General features: G+C 50.3%; 1 protein-coding gene across 3 annotated transcripts; it reads left to right on the forward strand.

Annotated features, from left to right (window-relative positions):
- The first annotated feature begins 557 nt into the window (after positions 1-557).
- Positions 558-16,748, forward strand: LOC137611987 (enhancer of polycomb homolog 1-like). 3 transcript variants are annotated; one of them, XM_068340252.1, is made up of 15 exons: positions 558-872; positions 2,613-2,702; positions 9,008-9,167; positions 11,485-11,630; positions 11,715-11,921; positions 12,456-12,604; positions 12,690-12,837; positions 12,910-13,080; positions 13,163-13,252; positions 13,348-13,484; positions 13,565-13,983; positions 14,226-14,335; positions 14,413-14,551; positions 14,645-14,996; positions 15,079-16,748. In XM_068340252.1, exons 3-15 carry the CDS (start codon positions 9,068-9,070, stop codon positions 15,149-15,151), a joined length of 2,241 nt encoding a protein of 746 aa, XP_068196353.1. In that variant the 5' UTR covers positions 558-872; positions 2,613-2,702; positions 9,008-9,067; the 3' UTR covers positions 15,152-16,748. The 3 variants fall into 3 exon arrangements, with proteins under 3 accessions (XP_068196353.1, XP_068196351.1, XP_068196352.1); XM_068340251.1 differs by lacking the exons at positions 558-872; positions 2,613-2,702 and adding an exon at positions 3,931-4,537; XM_068340250.1 differs by lacking the exons at positions 558-872; positions 2,613-2,702 and adding an exon at positions 3,927-4,537 and having other exon boundaries at positions 11,485-11,921.
- The last annotated feature ends 204 nt before the right edge of the window (positions 16,749-16,952 follow it).

Here is a 16,952-nt window from a genome sequence, read left to right on the forward strand (position 1 = left end):
GCGGACTGTTTTTTTTGTTTAAATTAAATAAATTTAAATAATTTAAATTTAATTTTTAATTAATTTATTAACGTGTGTTTTATACATAAACACAAAAGCGCAGCTAACTTAATTTAAAAAATTAATAAAAAGTTTTTTGGTTGTTTTTTTTTTTTGTCGCGTGACAAATGAACTATGACGTGTGACGTTTCAAGAACACACACACACACACACACACACACACACACACACACACACACACACACTGTCTTCAGGTGACTGTCATGCCGGACTGGGAGGGAGGAGCTAAACGCTCGTACTCTGTTCGTAGTAAAAAAACAAACAAACAAAAAAACTACTTCCGGTCATACAAATCGATAAAAAATAAAGTTTAAAATGGAGCACGCGCTTGTAACAAGTAGGAACTCGAATGTCGGAACGTCTCCGTGTCCCCCTCAGCCAATCACGTCCACCTTGTGGGACCTGACGTCACCAGGCCAGAGCTCTCCACAGGTGATTGGTGGCTTCCACCGACCAATCACCGGCCGCGTTTTACAGCAAAGTTGTTAACCCCCAACAGTAGCACTTTGGTTGCCACCTCTACTTTCAGGCTGCCTCACACCGACAGGAAAACACGGACTGACCCTCCACCGATAAACACCGTCGGACGACGTGGATCTAACCGGGACGGCGGAGGAACACCGGCTCGTTCCTGGCTCTTTAATTCCGAACCAACTCGAAGCTAGCTGCGGCTAACGCTAACGATAGTTGGCTCTTTCTTTTGCGTCGTGCTGTTTGCGGGGTGTTTTTTTTTTTTGTTTTTGTTTTTTTTCTAAACTTGTGACGCAAAAATGTTTGTCATCCGCCCAGAACCGAACCGAACCACCGCCCCGGTGAGTATCTTCTCCTTCCGTTACGAACTTGATCCCCACGGGCGGCCCGTGGAGGCCCCACCGTGAGTAATGTTTCTGGCATCAGATGATTTCATACACGCAATCAAATTCCTGTCTGGTCAGCTGGACGCGATTGAAGCGGATTAAAAAAAAGAAGAAGAACTAGTTCCCCCAGCGGCCCACCGGTTCTGGACCGGATGAGGTTCTGGTGGATCCAGGCGGAGGGATTTTTCACTGTTTAAAGGGAAATAAATGGTGGAGTTAGATCTCGAATCTTGAGTTCCTGTGGGTAAAAACGCTGGAACCGGAAGGGGGATGGGGTCGATTCCGAATTCAGGGATGATTTTGATGTATTTATATCAGGATTCATCATCTTGGTTGGAAATATTGAGCTTGTTAATCACAGGTTTTACAGGGTGTGTAGCTGAACAGCGCCACTAGGGTAGAGTGGCCGGTTTGAGGTACTGCACGGCCCTGGATGGATCAGGATCCCCCCCAGACCTCTACCTCGACCCAGATAGGGGGTAAACCCCCCATCCTTAACCCTGACCCATCTTACAAAGGACGTCTCATGGTGGTTTAACTCTCATGAGTTCCGTTTTGGTAGGAAATAACCAGTTAGGAAGGTTAATAACCCAATTAGCTGTAAACTGCTAAAGCATTCCGGTGGTTGTGTAACGTCCTGGGTGTTATGGGACCGACCCCACCCTCACGGGACACCAGTGGGCCAGCACGAAGTATGTGTGGTATGAAAAGACTTTACCGGCAGTTCACCGTCCCACTGAGATTAGAGGCAAGTTCCAGCAGCTAATTACGTTAATTTGTTGTCTCAGAGTCATCCTGATTTATGATTTATTTCTCTTCTATAATAATGACCTGATTAATGTGTTCACATTAAGGAATAGTGAACCTTCTGTAATCAATTATGTTTAAAGGAACAATCTAGAAAATTCAGGCGTCTTCTGACGAGAAGACTAGCACTTTTAGCATGTAGCCAGAAGTATGGTATCCACCTGTCTGCATGTTTTTGTAACTTTTATTCAGAGATAACAACAACAAAAACACCTTTTGTTTGTCTACATCCAAACAATTGTGTACCTGTGCGTGACTTGAAACGATGAGCGGGGGGTTTCATGATAGCATCTTGTGACGTCTCGCCAATCATGACGTTTTCAGTTGATCCTTTTCTTCTTGGAGTTGGCTGCTGAAAGCTACTAGCCGCTCACTGCTAACTCTAAGTGTCATCAGAACATCAGAACACCACCCTGCCTTTCCAGCTCATGTTTACTCAGCAGTTATTTCCACCGCCGCCGTCCTGGGGGAGGGACCTCTTTATGCCAGAGGGTTGGGTCAGGACACACACCTGAGTAACGGGGGTGGGGGTGGGGGGTCACATGATGATCTGCGATCTGTCCAAGGTGAACGGCCACGTGACCATTGGGAAGACCATCCGCCTCCACCACCAGGATCATCAAGACCTCAGCTAGGCTAAAATTGCCCAGTTGTTCTTCCGGTTTGCTGCTTTTAAAGTTGCACCTGATACCAAGATGGAGGAGGTCGTCCGTCAGGAGGTTCAGGCCAATCAGATTTAAAGGATCCGACCAGGCAGCATAGCACCAATCAAGATTGTGTGCTCATTTTGAATCTTGGTTCTTGGTTTCTTTAGGGTCTGATTCTTTGTTCCTCTGGGACCAGAACTTTGACTGATTGTCCTTGTTTTTCCTCCCAATGGATCCTCAGGTCCTAGTGTTCCAATCACCGAATGTCAGGATGAGACGAGAACCTCAACCCCCCTGGATGGACCCTGGATAAACCCAACGACATCAACAGGTAAGACTTCTGAATGTTTGCTGCCTTGATAAACGTTTAAGAACCACCTGGAGTTGTGGATCTGCTGGTTCTCCATTGTGACTCGTGGGTGAATGCCACGGCCTTCAGTGAGGTTAACTTGAAGGCGTTGTTGGGTTGAGTCCTCTGGAGACGGTGCCTCTGGCTATGTGGCCGTCTGGCCAGAAGAGGGCAACATTGTTCTTGTGGCCGGTTTGTTGTTGTGACGCCTGGATGAACGTTTTTAGAAGGGTTCTACTCGGTGAACGTGATGAAGGTGTGAGGAGGGTCTGATCTGAGTCGTCTGTGTTGTTTTAGGTGTTGGTCTCTGGTGCTGGGGAGGGGGGGTTACCCCCATGCTTTAACCACTTGAAACAGAATTTATAGTTTCAATATTGTTTTTGTTGCCGAAACACTTGTGATGCTCATTTGTTGTGATTTTACGTCTCTCTGTTATAATCCAGAGTTTCTTTGACTCCATCAAACGTTTCATCACATCTTGTCCTCCAGAGACCCAAACTCTTTTCTTAGAACAGGAGTGTTAACAAACCTTTGGTTATATATATATATATATATATTCTTGCTGAGTTTCATTCAATTTAAATTACTGAATAAAATGTCAGAGCTAAAAGGAAAAGTTACAAAATTAATTAAATATTAAAATGGCCAAATTCTAATTAAGAAAGATCAAAGACAGATTTTGAAAAGTAGATATTAAATATCACATACAGTATAGTGTGTGTGTGTGTGTGTGTACTGTGTATATACGTGTATATGTATTTATAGATGTGTGTGATTGTGTTTTATGTATATATGTATGTCTGTTTAAATATATAAATGTTTGTGTGTTTATATAATATCTATGATGTATGGAAATGTCTGTGTTTTTATGTGTTTATATATGTGTATAAATGTCTATGTAAATGTGAATATATGTACGCGTGTGTGTATATATATGCATGTATGAGAATGTGTATTTTTTTAACAAGTATAAAAAACTAAATTTCTCACTTTAAATATAAATTTTATCAATTAATTTAATTAATTAATCCGCCTCTTATTTCCTCCGGGATTAATAAAGTATTCGTCTAATTTATATTCGCTTTACATTCGCTGTCATTCAGTAACTAAATTAACCTAGAAACTATTTTTTAAAATTTGCTTATTTATAATTTTTAATATTTTTTATTTTGTTATTTATTCCTGTTTATTTCCGCCACCTTTTTTTTTTTTTTTTTTTTTTTTTACCGTTCATCTCAATAATTAACGCGCGGAGCGGCGTTGGGCTCTCGATCTCCGCGGCCCCCTTCCCCCCACCCCACGCAACGCGCAAGCGCCGGGCCCCGCGTGGGAATGGTCGGCGGTGGAGCTGGGGGTTGGACCGCCGCGAGCCGAAGCGAGCAAAAGACTTTTAAATGTCCGCCATGTTGTCCATGGCGCACTGAACCGACGGTAGGCAGCGGAGCGTCAGAAAAAAACAGTCCGAGAGAGAGTGACCGAGATCCGGGCCTTCCCCCGGCTCCGCTGGCGACGCCCTTAAACACAACCGACCACCACTCGATCGTTTCCTGAGTTGAGAACACCGCCCAGAAACATCCATGAGCGCTCCAGCCGCTGCCGGTGTGAACACTAGGAGATCCGGTAGTTTTACATTTCATCTCGAATCGTGAGAGAAAAAAAACAAAATGAGCAAACTGTCGTTTCGGGCGCGGGCGCTGGACGCGTCCAAGCCGCTGCCCGTCTTCCGCTGCGAGGACCTGCCCGACCTCCACGAATATGCATCCATTAACCGGGCCGTGCCGCAGATGCCGACGGGGATGGAGAAAGAAGAAGAGTCGGTATGCTTCCGCCGTTCGGCAAATTAAATGCATTTTGGTTTTGTTTTTTAAAAACGCGTTGTTGTGTTGTGTTTTTTTTTCCTTCTGCGCCAGCTTTCACAAAATGGCCGCTGGTTTTTTTTTTTTTTCGCTCGGGGAGAAACACGACGGATTCGCGTCGGGGACGCCTCCACGCGGGGTCCCGGGGGACATTTCAGGGAAACGGGGGCTCCTTTTGTCGGTTTGGGGTGAAATCTCCCGGTTTTATCGGTTTATTTCCCCGTGAGGTGATTTTATGAGTACAAAGGAGTCATGTGACTTGAGCCGCTCCGACATTTTGTCTGGTCTGTCGGGATCGGGCCTTTGGTGTTTGGCGCAGTGGCGGCAGGCCAGGGCAAGGGGGCGCTGGAGAGCCCGGGTTTAGGTGACATCTGCCGGGCGCAGAAAAATGTCAACACCGCTGCTGCTGGGAGACGGAACGGACACGTTTAACCCGGGAAACGGCCTGTGTTGTGCTAATTAGCTAAAGCAGCTAGCTTCAGTTAGCTTCCTGCTTCTATTATGTTGTGGTTTTGTGTGTTTTTAATGGAATTCCTCCATGTTTACAGCTGTTTATGAATGAAGGAATCGTGTCTGGATTTAACCAATGAGAGGAACCCATTCCAGAGTCATGTCTGTAGGACAATGGGGGGGCTTTACCTAAATACCCCTGGGGGTATAGTTTGTTTACATGTTTATCAGACAACATTCCCCGTCACCTGGAATGATGTTTTCCCGGCGTATCGGGATGCCGGCGGCATCCATGTTGATTGATTTTATTGGCTGGAAGTGTCACATGGGGGGGGGGGGGGTTCGGTGTCAGGGGTTCAGTGTGTCAGATGGCGTGGGGGGGGGGCTGTCACTTCCTGTCTGCTGCTCAGTTGGTGTGTTGAGTTACGTAACGGTCCGCCGTGCGCCCACCGCCATGTCTGCTGCCACTGGACGTCAACATCAGGCTCCTGCAGGCGTCAGCGAGCTAGCTCGCTAGCTAGCCGCACCACAACAATGAGCTGTCTCACACACACCCCCCCCCGTTTGTTCACTTCAACCAAAACAAAGGCGGAGTCATGCCACGCTTGGGCGTGTGACGTTAAATAGCAAGCTGGAGAGACATTAGCATGTTAGCATCTAGCATGACAGGTGAAATATGCACAAGCGGCAATGTGAAGCTATTAACATGACAACACTGCTACACCTTGGTTGATCTGTTTGGGGGTTCAGGACCCCACCTCCCCAGGTGTTTTCCTTCTTTTAGCTTGCACCCAACCAGCTAGCCACGGCTGTAGCCTGGATAAATGCATAGGTTTTGCGGCAGGAAGGGCGTCCAGCATAAAAAACAAATGTCAGCGTAGATGAAAAAATGGGGAAATAATGCGTTAGCGACCGCTAACGCTAAAAGGATGAGCCGAAAGGAAGTTTTTTAGCTCGCTGCTAACTGTTGTTAGAGGTTGCTGTGGTACAACAGACCAGTGACCTCACTTCCTTCCTCTGCTGCTGGCCTGGCCTTGAGTAGGGCTCAGGTGTGTGTGTGTGTGTGTGTGTGTGTGTGTGTGTGTGTGTGTGTGTGTCGCCCTCAGCACGTGTGTCGTGTTTGTTTTGGGTCAGACTCGGTGTTGTTTACATTTGGGTGGAAGTGAGGTCAGCGTCTGCGGCCCGCGTTTGCCTCGTAGCCACACACACACACACACACACGCTGGCGGGACACCGGGTTCTCTGCTGTGTGACCCCACGGGTCGGATGCGACCGGATGGCGGCTGTCGGCTTCAGACGTGAGAAACCGTCCTCACACACACACACAGATCTTCAGAGCTAACGTACTGCACTGTGGCGGAGCGTCCATCGCTAGCACACACACACACACACACACACACCCCGGGGGGCCGTCCATCATCTTAAGTGGCGTTTACGCCGTCTGGGATGGGCGGAGGAGCTCCGGCTGCCTGGCCGACCTGACAGTGATCGATGTGGTCGTTTCAGCAGGCTATTTCTGGACGTGTGTGTGTGTGTGTGTGGGGGGGGGGTTGCCGCGCTGCATTCACCTCCATTTATTGCGAGGCGTTGCCGTGGCGGCAGAGTAAACAAACGCTCCACCTGATTGGTCCTGTCAGCGTCTGTGTTGTCATCCGGGCCGTTTGAGTTATCGTTTCTCTCGCTGTGGAGAAGCTGGAGGAAGATGATGATTATTGGGGGGTGGGGGGTGAGATCATGTGATCGTCGGTTTGTTGGGGTTTGCTCTGTGAAACCGCTGACTCATCGTCTCCAGAGGAGCGTCTGGTAGATCCGTTCCGGTGTTTCCTGCATCTGACTGGCGGTTCTGATCCGGTTTCAGCACCGATTCGAGTTGTTTCATGTGAATCAGATCGAGTCCGCTTGACGGAGGTCGGAAAGGTCAACCGACTCCAACTGACGTCGGTTCATGTCAGTTGGAGTCGGCGTGGCGGAGCTGGTCAGTCGAGTCTCGACCTCCAAGGCCGGAATCTCCCGTTACGCCTGATGGATGTTCAGACCCGTCTGTTCTGATCATTAAGAGGGAAAGAATGTAGCTGGTGTGTGTGTGTGTGTGTGTGTGTGACGTGGATAAGCCGAGCGAGGTCATCGATGCCTCCAGCGCAGCGCTCAACGTCTCCGATGCGCCGCTGAAACGACACCATGAGCTGTAGATTGCTGTAGCTGACACACACACACACACACACACACACACACACACACACGGGGTAAACAAACACCTTCCCTCCAGAGGAATGCCGTACGCTGCCGGCAGCACGCCGCCGCGCCGACAGACCGCCTGGTTTCTGGCTCGCAGCCCAGCTCGGTGGCTCCGCTACAATGAGCAGCCTGCAAGGAAAACCAGCCCCCCTACCTCACCTCACCCCCCCCCCACCCCCCTCCAGGCACATTTACCCCCCCCAGCTGGCGCTCCGGCGGGTCGATCAAACCAACAATGCGGAGGCAGGACCGTCCCGGAGCAGGTGGCGCGTGTCCGTCATCACCCGGCGGTCCTGTTCAGGTTGTTTTTCCTCCCTCACGTCTGGATGCCGGGCGTCACACGCCGGCTGGTCTCTTGGCTCCACCCACCTCGCTCGACTGAATGAAGATGAATGTATGTGTGGAGGTTCGGTAGCATCAGAGAGTTCCTTATCAGAAGGACGGTTCTGTTGTACACTAGCTGTCACCATGGCAACGCACGCCGCACACCCGACCTGTTCAGGAACAGTTGTGTTCTGGTTTAAAGCTGCCGTTTGATCGGACGTCTCGGCGGCGGTGAACCGTTAGATGTGCAGAAGGGGGTGGGTTCTGATGCACGAAACGAACGCACCTCGTTTCTTTTCCCCGTGAAGGTGATGATGCTCAATCGGAACGGTTTTAATTTCTAATGAAAACTGTGTTAATTTGTGAGCGTTTCTCACTGATAGGTGGAGAGAAGTCATGTGACATTGAGGTTCGTGTGTCTCCGTCCTTCTGGGACGCCGTCGGACCTTCATGCTGCTCTGTCATAAAATAACTAGTTTATGATTGAGCGGCGCCTAAACGTCACCTTAGATACAAACTGCTCTTCCTCTCTGTGATCGTTGTTTATTCCTTGCTGCTTTTATTTAGACCCGTCGCTCCAGACAGAGACACGCTCGATTCTTCGCCGACCAATGGCAGCTCGGTTGACTCATCGACTCGTTGGCCCGAGGTCGAGTTCTGTTGGAGTAACAAACTCATGTTTGCTGCTCAAACCGAAAGGGTTGATGGGTAATCTGGGCTTGTGGTGATGACGACCCGATTGGCTTCTGTCACTGCAGCTGGATGCTGATTCAACGTAACGGATAACAACGCAGTTTTATGGTGTCATGAAGATCTGCAGTCCAAGACACGAGTCGTGTTTCAGAACATCACCGCAAGTTGGCGGATGGATACGACATCAGTGAGACCAGATCTCGTTCTCGCTTGTGGAGTAAAGACGTAGCTTTTGTGTTCCCGTGACTTTTCTCTTTCATTCTTACCCTTGTTTACTTATTTATGTTGGTTAATAAAACTTTTTTTACAAGACTGGAATGAATTAAAATGATTTTAGTTATTTTAAATGAACGGATTAAACTCGTGTATCTCCAGGTTCGACCGTATTTTTAGTGTAAACTGCGATGAAGGAACTATTTTTAGGTCAAACTGAGCTCCTGTTGGTGGCGCTGAAGAACAGATTGTCCTGATTTGTTCTCGGACCTTAACAGCTGGTGTTCCGGTCGGTCTGCTAAGCTAACGTCCGTCTCTGTAGGAAGCTGAAACTAGTTCCTGTTTAAATCCAAGCATCCGCGCCTGCGTCCTCCAGTGCGAATGTCTGGTGTTTGTTCTGACCGTTCTGTGGTCGTCCCACCGGGTCGAGGTGGTTCTATCTCTGAATGCTAGCGTGAGCAATGCTTCACTATGGTTCGTGCTGTTGCGCTCACCCCCCTCTCTGTGTTTCCGTAGGAACACCATCTCCAGCGGGCGATCTCGGCGCAGCAGGTCTATGGCGAGAAGCGGGACAACATGGTCATCCCCGTCCCCGAGGCAGGAAGCAACATCACCTACTACGAGTCCCTCTACCCCGGGGAGTACAAGATGCCAAAGCAGCTCATTCACATACAGCGTGAGTCAGACACACACACACACACACACACACCTGGGCTTGCGCTAGCCATTCGCCACGTCGCCATAGGCGTGTAAATTCCAGATTGACAGTGGCGTTCTTATTTTGAGGGGAAAAAAAGGCTCAAACTTATAACTTTTTTGGACTCGTGAAAATCCCCGAGCCATAACAAACTTTTTCTCTCGCTAGTGCCGCGCCGACGGAAATAGCCAAAGTGACCCGAACGCCCCCGATCATTAAATATGCACTCGGGTCATGACCTCCTCTCAACCAATCAAAAACAAAGATTCTATTTTTTCAAGCTAAACCAGTGAATTGGTGACAAGGTGAGGACCATCGATCAAAAGAATCCAGTGTTTTCTAGTAGAGTTTGTGTTAAAGTCCTCATTAATAAACAAATGGTGAATGCTGAGAGGGGGGGGAGTGGAGACAGACTGATCAGAAGGTCAATGAAAGATATTATCAATACTTGTTTGTAGTCTTAGACTTTTGTTCCCTCTGACCAGCAGGAATAACCAGCGATGATGTAAATGTGTTTTCACCTCGCTTGATATTTTATATGCGTTTTTACATTGAAATGAAAAATCATGTTACTGAATTAAAAACAAACTAAACTATGACATACAAATGGTGTTGTCTATGTCAAAGTTAAAATGTCTTCTAGTCTCAGTAAAACTACCAGTAAACACTGAGTAATATTTAGTCTGACTGTATCTTCACAGAGTGAATCTGGTTGAATCTCACATTCATTCCTGCATAAAGTAGGACAGAAATAAAGAGTTCAGCTTCAACTGTTGGCTTTAGTGGATTTTTGTAGGTGAACTGAACAGAAGATTTTGTCATCAGAATGCAGGAAAACCCCATTTTCTAAAGAAAATTCCCAGGGGAGGCCCCCCGGACCCCTCCGTGGGGGGGGGTATCCTCCCCACGCTCCCTCACAACAAGCGTCGGTCGTCCACGCGCTGCGCCGCTGTCTTGGACACAGATTGTGGCTATTTGTGGCTTAATCAATTCTTTTACACTGAGACACAGTGGCTTAGACACACTAGCTCCTGGTGCAAGCCCAGCACACACACACACACACACACACACACACACACGGTGGTCCTGATGCATTCATGTGTAAACGTAGCATTTGCTTTCACAGACGGTGAACCCAGCTGAGTGTGGAGTGAGTGATGAGGCGGTTTAAAGCCATCAGGTGTGTGTGTGTGTGTGTGTGTGTCTTCACTGGGCTGTCACGGGTTTGTCAGACAAAGCCAGTTTGATCGGTGACCTCCTGCGTGTCACAACCGGTTGATCCTTCTGCAAATGTAATTTTCTGCCTCCTGAACGGCGTCGCTCGTCAGCCGACAGACGACGTGACAAATGTTTGATCCCGCCAGATTAATTTCAGGCCGTCGTCGGACGCGGGGAGGGAGTCGCGTCCGGCGTGGAAATTTGAGCGTTGGTTGGCAGACGTGGAGCCGGCGCTTCTGTGGTGTGGTTGTGGGTCGTTTTTGTCTGCCGCACCAGACTGTTCAGATTTAAGAAAGCGCCGACTCGTCAGATTGTTTAACAGCTGTGATCTGGATTTGACGTCCCACGTCTGTGGACGCCGGCAGCCGCGACGGCGGCGCGGTAAACGAGCGATCTGGTAAATGAAACCCAGCCTGAGGTTCGGCGTTAGGAGGCTGAGCTGGACAACAGTGGTTTCCATAGCAACGCCTGAGGCGGAAGAAAAAAAGAACTCCGTAGCTCGACTTCTGTTTTGTTTGCTGCAACTGTGATGAATGATTATTGATTAATAATGGAACCCTAACGCAGCTTTAATGAGTTTACATTTGTTTTCACCGTTTGATGGGACAAACGTTAGTCGTGTTTGCAGACGACGACTTTGTGTCCGTAGAAGCTGGAGTTTTTTTCCCGCAGTAGAAACAGACGGTCTGTAAGATGACATAGAACTTCTTTATATTTTCAGTATTTGTCTATCAAAATAAAAGCATGCTGGGAGGAGTTAAACGCTTCACGCCGCCACGGGTGTGGATCAGTGTTTGGAGACGGATTATAATCTGTGACGGATTAACAGACGCTGAGATCATCGCATCTAAAATCTGATGTGGATTTTGTGAATCTGAAAGATTAAAGTCTAGACTGGAAAATTTTTTCCAGGAAGTCAGGAGTTTGTTTCTGGAGTCGTGATGCAGCTCTGGTTGTTTTCCAGGTTTGTGTCTGTTCGTAAACCTGGTAGTTCTTCTGGTTTGGGGGGGTTCCTTTGGCTGTTTGTCCTGATCATGTGACTCTTTGACCATGTGACTCCATGTGCCCCCCCCTGCAGCTTTCAGCCTGGACGCCGAGCAGCCCGACTACGACCTGGACACGGACGACGACGCCTTCGTCAACAAGCTGAAGAAGAAGATGGAGATCAGCTTCCTGCAGTTCGAGGAGATGATCGACCGGCTGGAGAAAGGCAGCGGGCAGCAGGTGGGTGTCGGTTCACAGCCCCCCCTCGGCGCCCGTCACACCGGAACACGCCCTAACCCCCTACCTTCTCCCGGTGTGTTCCAGCTGGTCAGCCTCCCGGAGGCCAAGCTGCTGCTGAAGGAGGACGACGAGCTGATCAAGGAGGTGTTCGACTACTGGAGCCGCAAGAGGAAAAGCAGCAAAGCCAACTCACTCATCCCCACCGTCAAGCAGGAGAAGCGGGACGGCTCCAGCACCAGCGACCCCTACGTGGCGTTCAGGCGGCGCACCGAGAAGATGCAGACCAGGAAGGTCAGTGGACGTTCGTTCAGGAAGAGACGTTCAGGTTCACGGCCCGGAGAGGACTGTTGGGTCAGGCGAGTGAACTGTGGTGAACGCAGCGCAGCGTGAAACCTCAGCGCAGTGGAAACGCTTTGAAGGGTTACTGATGCCACCTACTGGTCGTTTAGAGAACCGCCTGTCTGGATTAAAGTAGAACCTGGAGATACAAGTTCAATTTGTTTCGTGACTGAACTCTTAAATCAAACTAAAATGTTAATCTGTTCCAGGATGTAAAAAACTCTCCAAACCCCCTAAATTATGAAAAAACAACATATTTTTATCAACCAATAGACGCACAGATTTTACCTGTGTATAATTATATATGTTACGTAAGCAATGGTAAAGAGTGAAAACAAACGAAAAAGTCACGAGAACACACGAGCTACGTCTTCACTCCACCAACGAGAACGTGATCCGTTCTCACTGATGTTGTATCCATCCGCCAACTAGCGGTGGTTCCTGTCGGTTGAAGCGTCGCTCTGATCTCCGCCCTTCGTCCCGCAGAACCGTAAGAACGACGAGGCGTCCTACGAGAAGATGCTGAAGCTGCGGCGCGACCTGAGCCGCGCCGTCACCATCCTGGAGATGATCAAGAGGCGGGAGAAGAGCAAGAGGGAGCTGCTGCACCTCACGCTGGAGATCTTCGAGAAGAGGTGAGCGACGGTCGGACGAAGGGTCGGTCGGACGAGGGAAACGTCTGAGCCTTCCGTTCGTGATTGTTTCTGATTGGTCCTCCAGAAACGTGATGTCGGACTTTGGTGGCGAGGTGATGGCGGAGGTCCTGGCGGAGCGGGCGCTGGTGCGGCCCCAGATCATCCCCCTGGTGCCCCTCACCAACCAGTACCGACACCAAGACCACCAGGACCACAAAGACTACAAGTCCAAGGTGAGCTGGTGTTCCGCTCAGGGGGTTCCCTCTCAAGCCCCCGCCCCGCCACTCACGGTTTCCCTTCTACAGGCCGATAAAATGGAGGCCCCCCGCCAGAAGAGGAAGTATGAGAAGAAGCAGCGGGCCCCGCCCCTCTCGTCGGGCCCCCACCACCACCACCACTCGGGTCCGGCCGTCTTCAACGCCAAGGACCTCAACCAGTACGACTTCCCCAGCTCCGACGACGAGCCCTTCTCCCAGGTGAGACGCATGACCGCCCCACTCCCCCAGGTAGTGGGTGGCTCCACGATAACGTTTGACCTCTGTCCCCCCCCCTCCCCAGCTGCACTCTGGGTCGTCAGAGGCCGAGGAGGAGAACGACCCGGACGGCGCCTTCGCGTTCCGCCGGAAGGCCGGCTGCCAGTACCTCGCCGTAAGTCCACAACGTGGCGCTTCCCTGATGGTTACCGCGGTAACGGGTTCCATCATTAAACCAGTGCGTCTGCCCCCCATCCATCCCCCCCCCAGGCTCGTCAGGACCGGGTGGGGAGCTGGCCCTGGGAGGACGGCCTGGCGGAGGCGCGCTACCGCTACAGCCTCACCACGCTCACCGTGCCGCGCCGCTGCCTCGGCCTGGCCCGGCGGCGCGTGGGACGAGGCGGCAGGTCGGTCCGACTCGCCGGGGATTGTGGGTAATCGACCTCCCAGCTGCTCGACCTACTAACCCCCCCCGTCTCGCCCTCAGGGTGCTGCTGGACCGGGCGTCGACCGACTGCGACAACGTTTTTCACGGACTGGACCCCGACAGGCTGGACCCGCCCCCTCCCGACCCGCCCACAGCGACCCCCCCCAACAGGATCTCCAGTACCTCAGACACAAATACCTCAGACCGAAGCGGCTCCGCCCCCTGCCCCTCCCCCAGGGACCTCAGTCAGCTCCTGTTGGACATCAAGGCGTGCCGATGGCGCCACTTCCGCCCGCGGACGCTCCCCCCCCACCAGCTGGACGACGCCCACCCGCTCTTCAGGAAGCTGAGTCGCGGCCCAAAGCGCCACGCCCCTGTCTCCGCCCATGCCCCTATCTCCGCCCCCTCCGCTGCCGGGAGGCAGCCGTTTGGCTCCCAACGCCCGGCGAGGGTCGTCCCTCCGCCCCCACCCGCCGCCCGTAAGTGGATCCCTCCGGCGCCACATCTTGTCATTATTTCCCAAGATGCATTTGTGTTGTTGTTGACTGTAGGGCGTGTCCTACATTTCCATGAGGACACGCCCTGTTTATGACGTTGCTTGTATGCTAAAGAATGAGATGCTGCTGATTGGATGAAATAGGCATGGGGGCGGGTGTTTGGAATGGAGGTGGGCGGGGCCACATGTGTTTTTTCTAATGCCCCTGTCCCCCCCCCCCTCCAGCGTTCACGGCTGAGCAGTTCCAGCAGCATCAGGAGCAGCTGGTCCTGATGCAGAAGCAGCAGCTGGAGCAGCAGCAGCGAGCCAATAGCAGCACGGCATCCAGCTCATACGTGAGTCTCCTCCCACTCCACCCGGCGCCGTTCCGTCCCGCCTCCGTCTGGTTCTGAACTCTCCTCCCCCCCGACAGAGCCTGGCGAACACGTTGGACCAGGCCAGCGCTCAGTTCGCCGCGTCCGCCCTTATCACCGCCGACCAGCTGCTGGCACTCAAAACCAAGGAGGAGCTCGCCCTGGGAGGCGGAGTCAACGGCGTCCTCTCCCCCTCAGGTAAGCTGTTCAGGGCGGAGCCAATCAGACGTAGCTACACAAAGCTAGCAAAGAGCAGATCGTTCAAATCTCGACCTTTTTGACCCCTCCCAGGTGTCTACAAGGGCTTGCATCTCTCGAGCACAACGTCCCCGCCCCCCACCGCCCCGGCTCCTCCCACTGCCCCTCTGACACCGACCTCGCTCCACCCCTGCAACGCCCCCGGTTCCACCGCGGTGACCAGCAACAACAACGGCACCACCCGCCCCGCCGCCACTCAGGTCCTGCTGGGAAACAACAACAACCTCCGCCTGGGCGTCTCCCCCGCCACGCGCATCTACGCCCCCCGGACCTTGAGCGCCACCGTGTCCACGTCCGCCTTAAAGCTCGCTCACGCCGCCACCGCCAACTGTCAGAAGCCCAAGGTCGCCACGGCGACTGCCTCGCCGCTGGACATCGTGCCCAGGTGAGAAACGCTGACTGGTCGACGGCGGAGTCGCTTTAAGAGGCGCAAACAAAGACCGCGTCTGCTTTGTCGCCCCCTGCAGGGAGAACCACGAACAAGACAAGCCAGCACTGAACAGTCTGTCGGAGAACACAGTCGCCATGGAGGTCACGTAGCCTCGCGCTCGCCGCCCCGCCCCCTGCTGGGGCGCGCCGGGACGCCACACTACTGTCGGCTGTTTGTTTTTTTTGTTTTTTTTAGGTGCTATGCATCGTTAGCCGTGAAATCAAATGGTGGCCAAATGAGCACGCAAGACTGGGTTTCCATGGTAACTGTTTTGGGACTATTGCAATGCTCGTCTCGTACAATTTCTGCCCCCTCCCGCCCCTCCCCTCTTTGTTACTGTTAATACGAAATCGTCTGTAAATTAATATGGCAATTCTATGTACAGTACTGCATATTTGTAAGACCCCGCCCCCTTCTTGTATATAACATTACTTGAATACGGAATTGTTCATTTGTGATGTTTTGCACTCGAGATATAAAAAAAAAAGAAAAAAAATCCCAAATTAAAAAAGAGAAAACGACAAACTACAACTGGTGCGAGTTTGAGGTGTGGGCGTCGACCAGAGGGATGACATCACAAGAGGCGGACCTGCTGTTCATCTATTTATTGTGCCGTGTTTACAAGTTTCCTTTACCCCTTGTTTTTATTTTATTTTTTTATATATACACTGTAACCACCCCAACCACTACCCCCTCCCCCCCACAACCAACCCCCACGACCCACCCACCAGTCCTGAGCCGTAGTCTGTGTTGGGATGAATGTTTTTGCTTTATATATACATATACATATATGTGTATATAATATATAGATCTATGTATATATAGATGTGTGTATGTATATACAGTATATGCATATGTATATACATGTAGAATATGTATATATGTGTATGCATATATGTATACACGTATATACATATTTATGTGAATATATGTCTATATACACATATATATGTGTGTATATACACAAACACATGTATGTATACATGTGTGTATATAAAAATATGAAATGTGGGTGTGGCTATGGCCGGAGGGGGCGTGCCTGTCAGCTCTGTCGGATGAGCGTTGGTCGGGTGTGGGCCGGCTCCTCAAAAGATCTTCCATTCTTTTAAAATTCTTGAGACAAGTAACAAAAAGAAACAGAATGAAGACTTTCCCAGAATGCTTTGCTGCTTCTGAATTACGAAAGCACTTTTTTTTTTTTTTTTAATCTTTTTTTTCTGGTTCACAACAAAGTTTTGTTTCCTCCCCAAGAAAATTCTCCTAATTTTTAACAAATATTTTTGTACGTCCTGTTTTCCTCATTCGTTTGTTGGTCTTTAAAGAACTAAGGGAGTAAAAAAAAATAAAAAATGCAGTAACTGACATTATCATTCCAGCTTTGACATGACGCGGCAGAAAACTTGTACTGATTAAAACGAAGGTTTGTCTCTTTTCGGACTCCAGATCGCTGTGAGGTCGTCGTCGGGTGCCTTCATTTGAGAACCAACACAGAACCTTAAAGCTGCTCTCTTCTGTGAAGAGTTTGGTACTGAACTCGGCTACTTGTAGTTTTTCTGTCTGTACCACAATCCAGATCCCATTCCAGTGACCCGGAGTCATGACGTTTTGTTTTCGTAGACCACCACACACACACACACACGCGGGAAAAGACAGAATCCTCTTGAATTGTCACAAAATGAAATAAAAATCCAGGGCATTACGTTTTGACCCGCCTCTGTTTTTGTCTTGTTATTTAATGTGTTCGTAAAGTTTTAATCTTTGTTTTAAATTAGCTGTGGGTCCGATCAGGGAGTTCTGACCTTTGTTGTCAGGTCGACCCGACCTGATCCTATGTGGTGGGCGGGAGAAGAAGGTGGTTTGTTCTACGCTGGCCTCCGTTTTGGAGGCCAGTAGTTGCCATGGCAACACTTA

This window comes from Antennarius striatus, chromosome 18, assembly GCF_040054535.1.
Source record: "Antennarius striatus isolate MH-2024 chromosome 18, ASM4005453v1, whole genome shotgun sequence".
Lineage (NCBI taxonomy): Eukaryota > Metazoa > Chordata > Actinopteri > Lophiiformes > Antennariidae > Antennarius > Antennarius striatus.

Coding starts and splice junctions, on each gene's coding strand:
- LOC137611987 (XM_068340250.1), top strand. CDS start 4,385: ATGAGCAAACTGTCGTTTCGGGCGCGGGCGCTGGACGCGTCCAAGCCG. Junction 14,552..14,644: donor CGGCGTCCTCTCCCCCTCAG/GTAAGCTGTTCA, acceptor GACCCCTCCCAG/GTGTCTACAAGGGCTTGCAT. Junction 14,997..15,078: donor CCGCTGGACATCGTGCCCAG/GTGAGAAACGCT, acceptor CGCCCCCTGCAG/GGAGAACCACGAACAAGACA.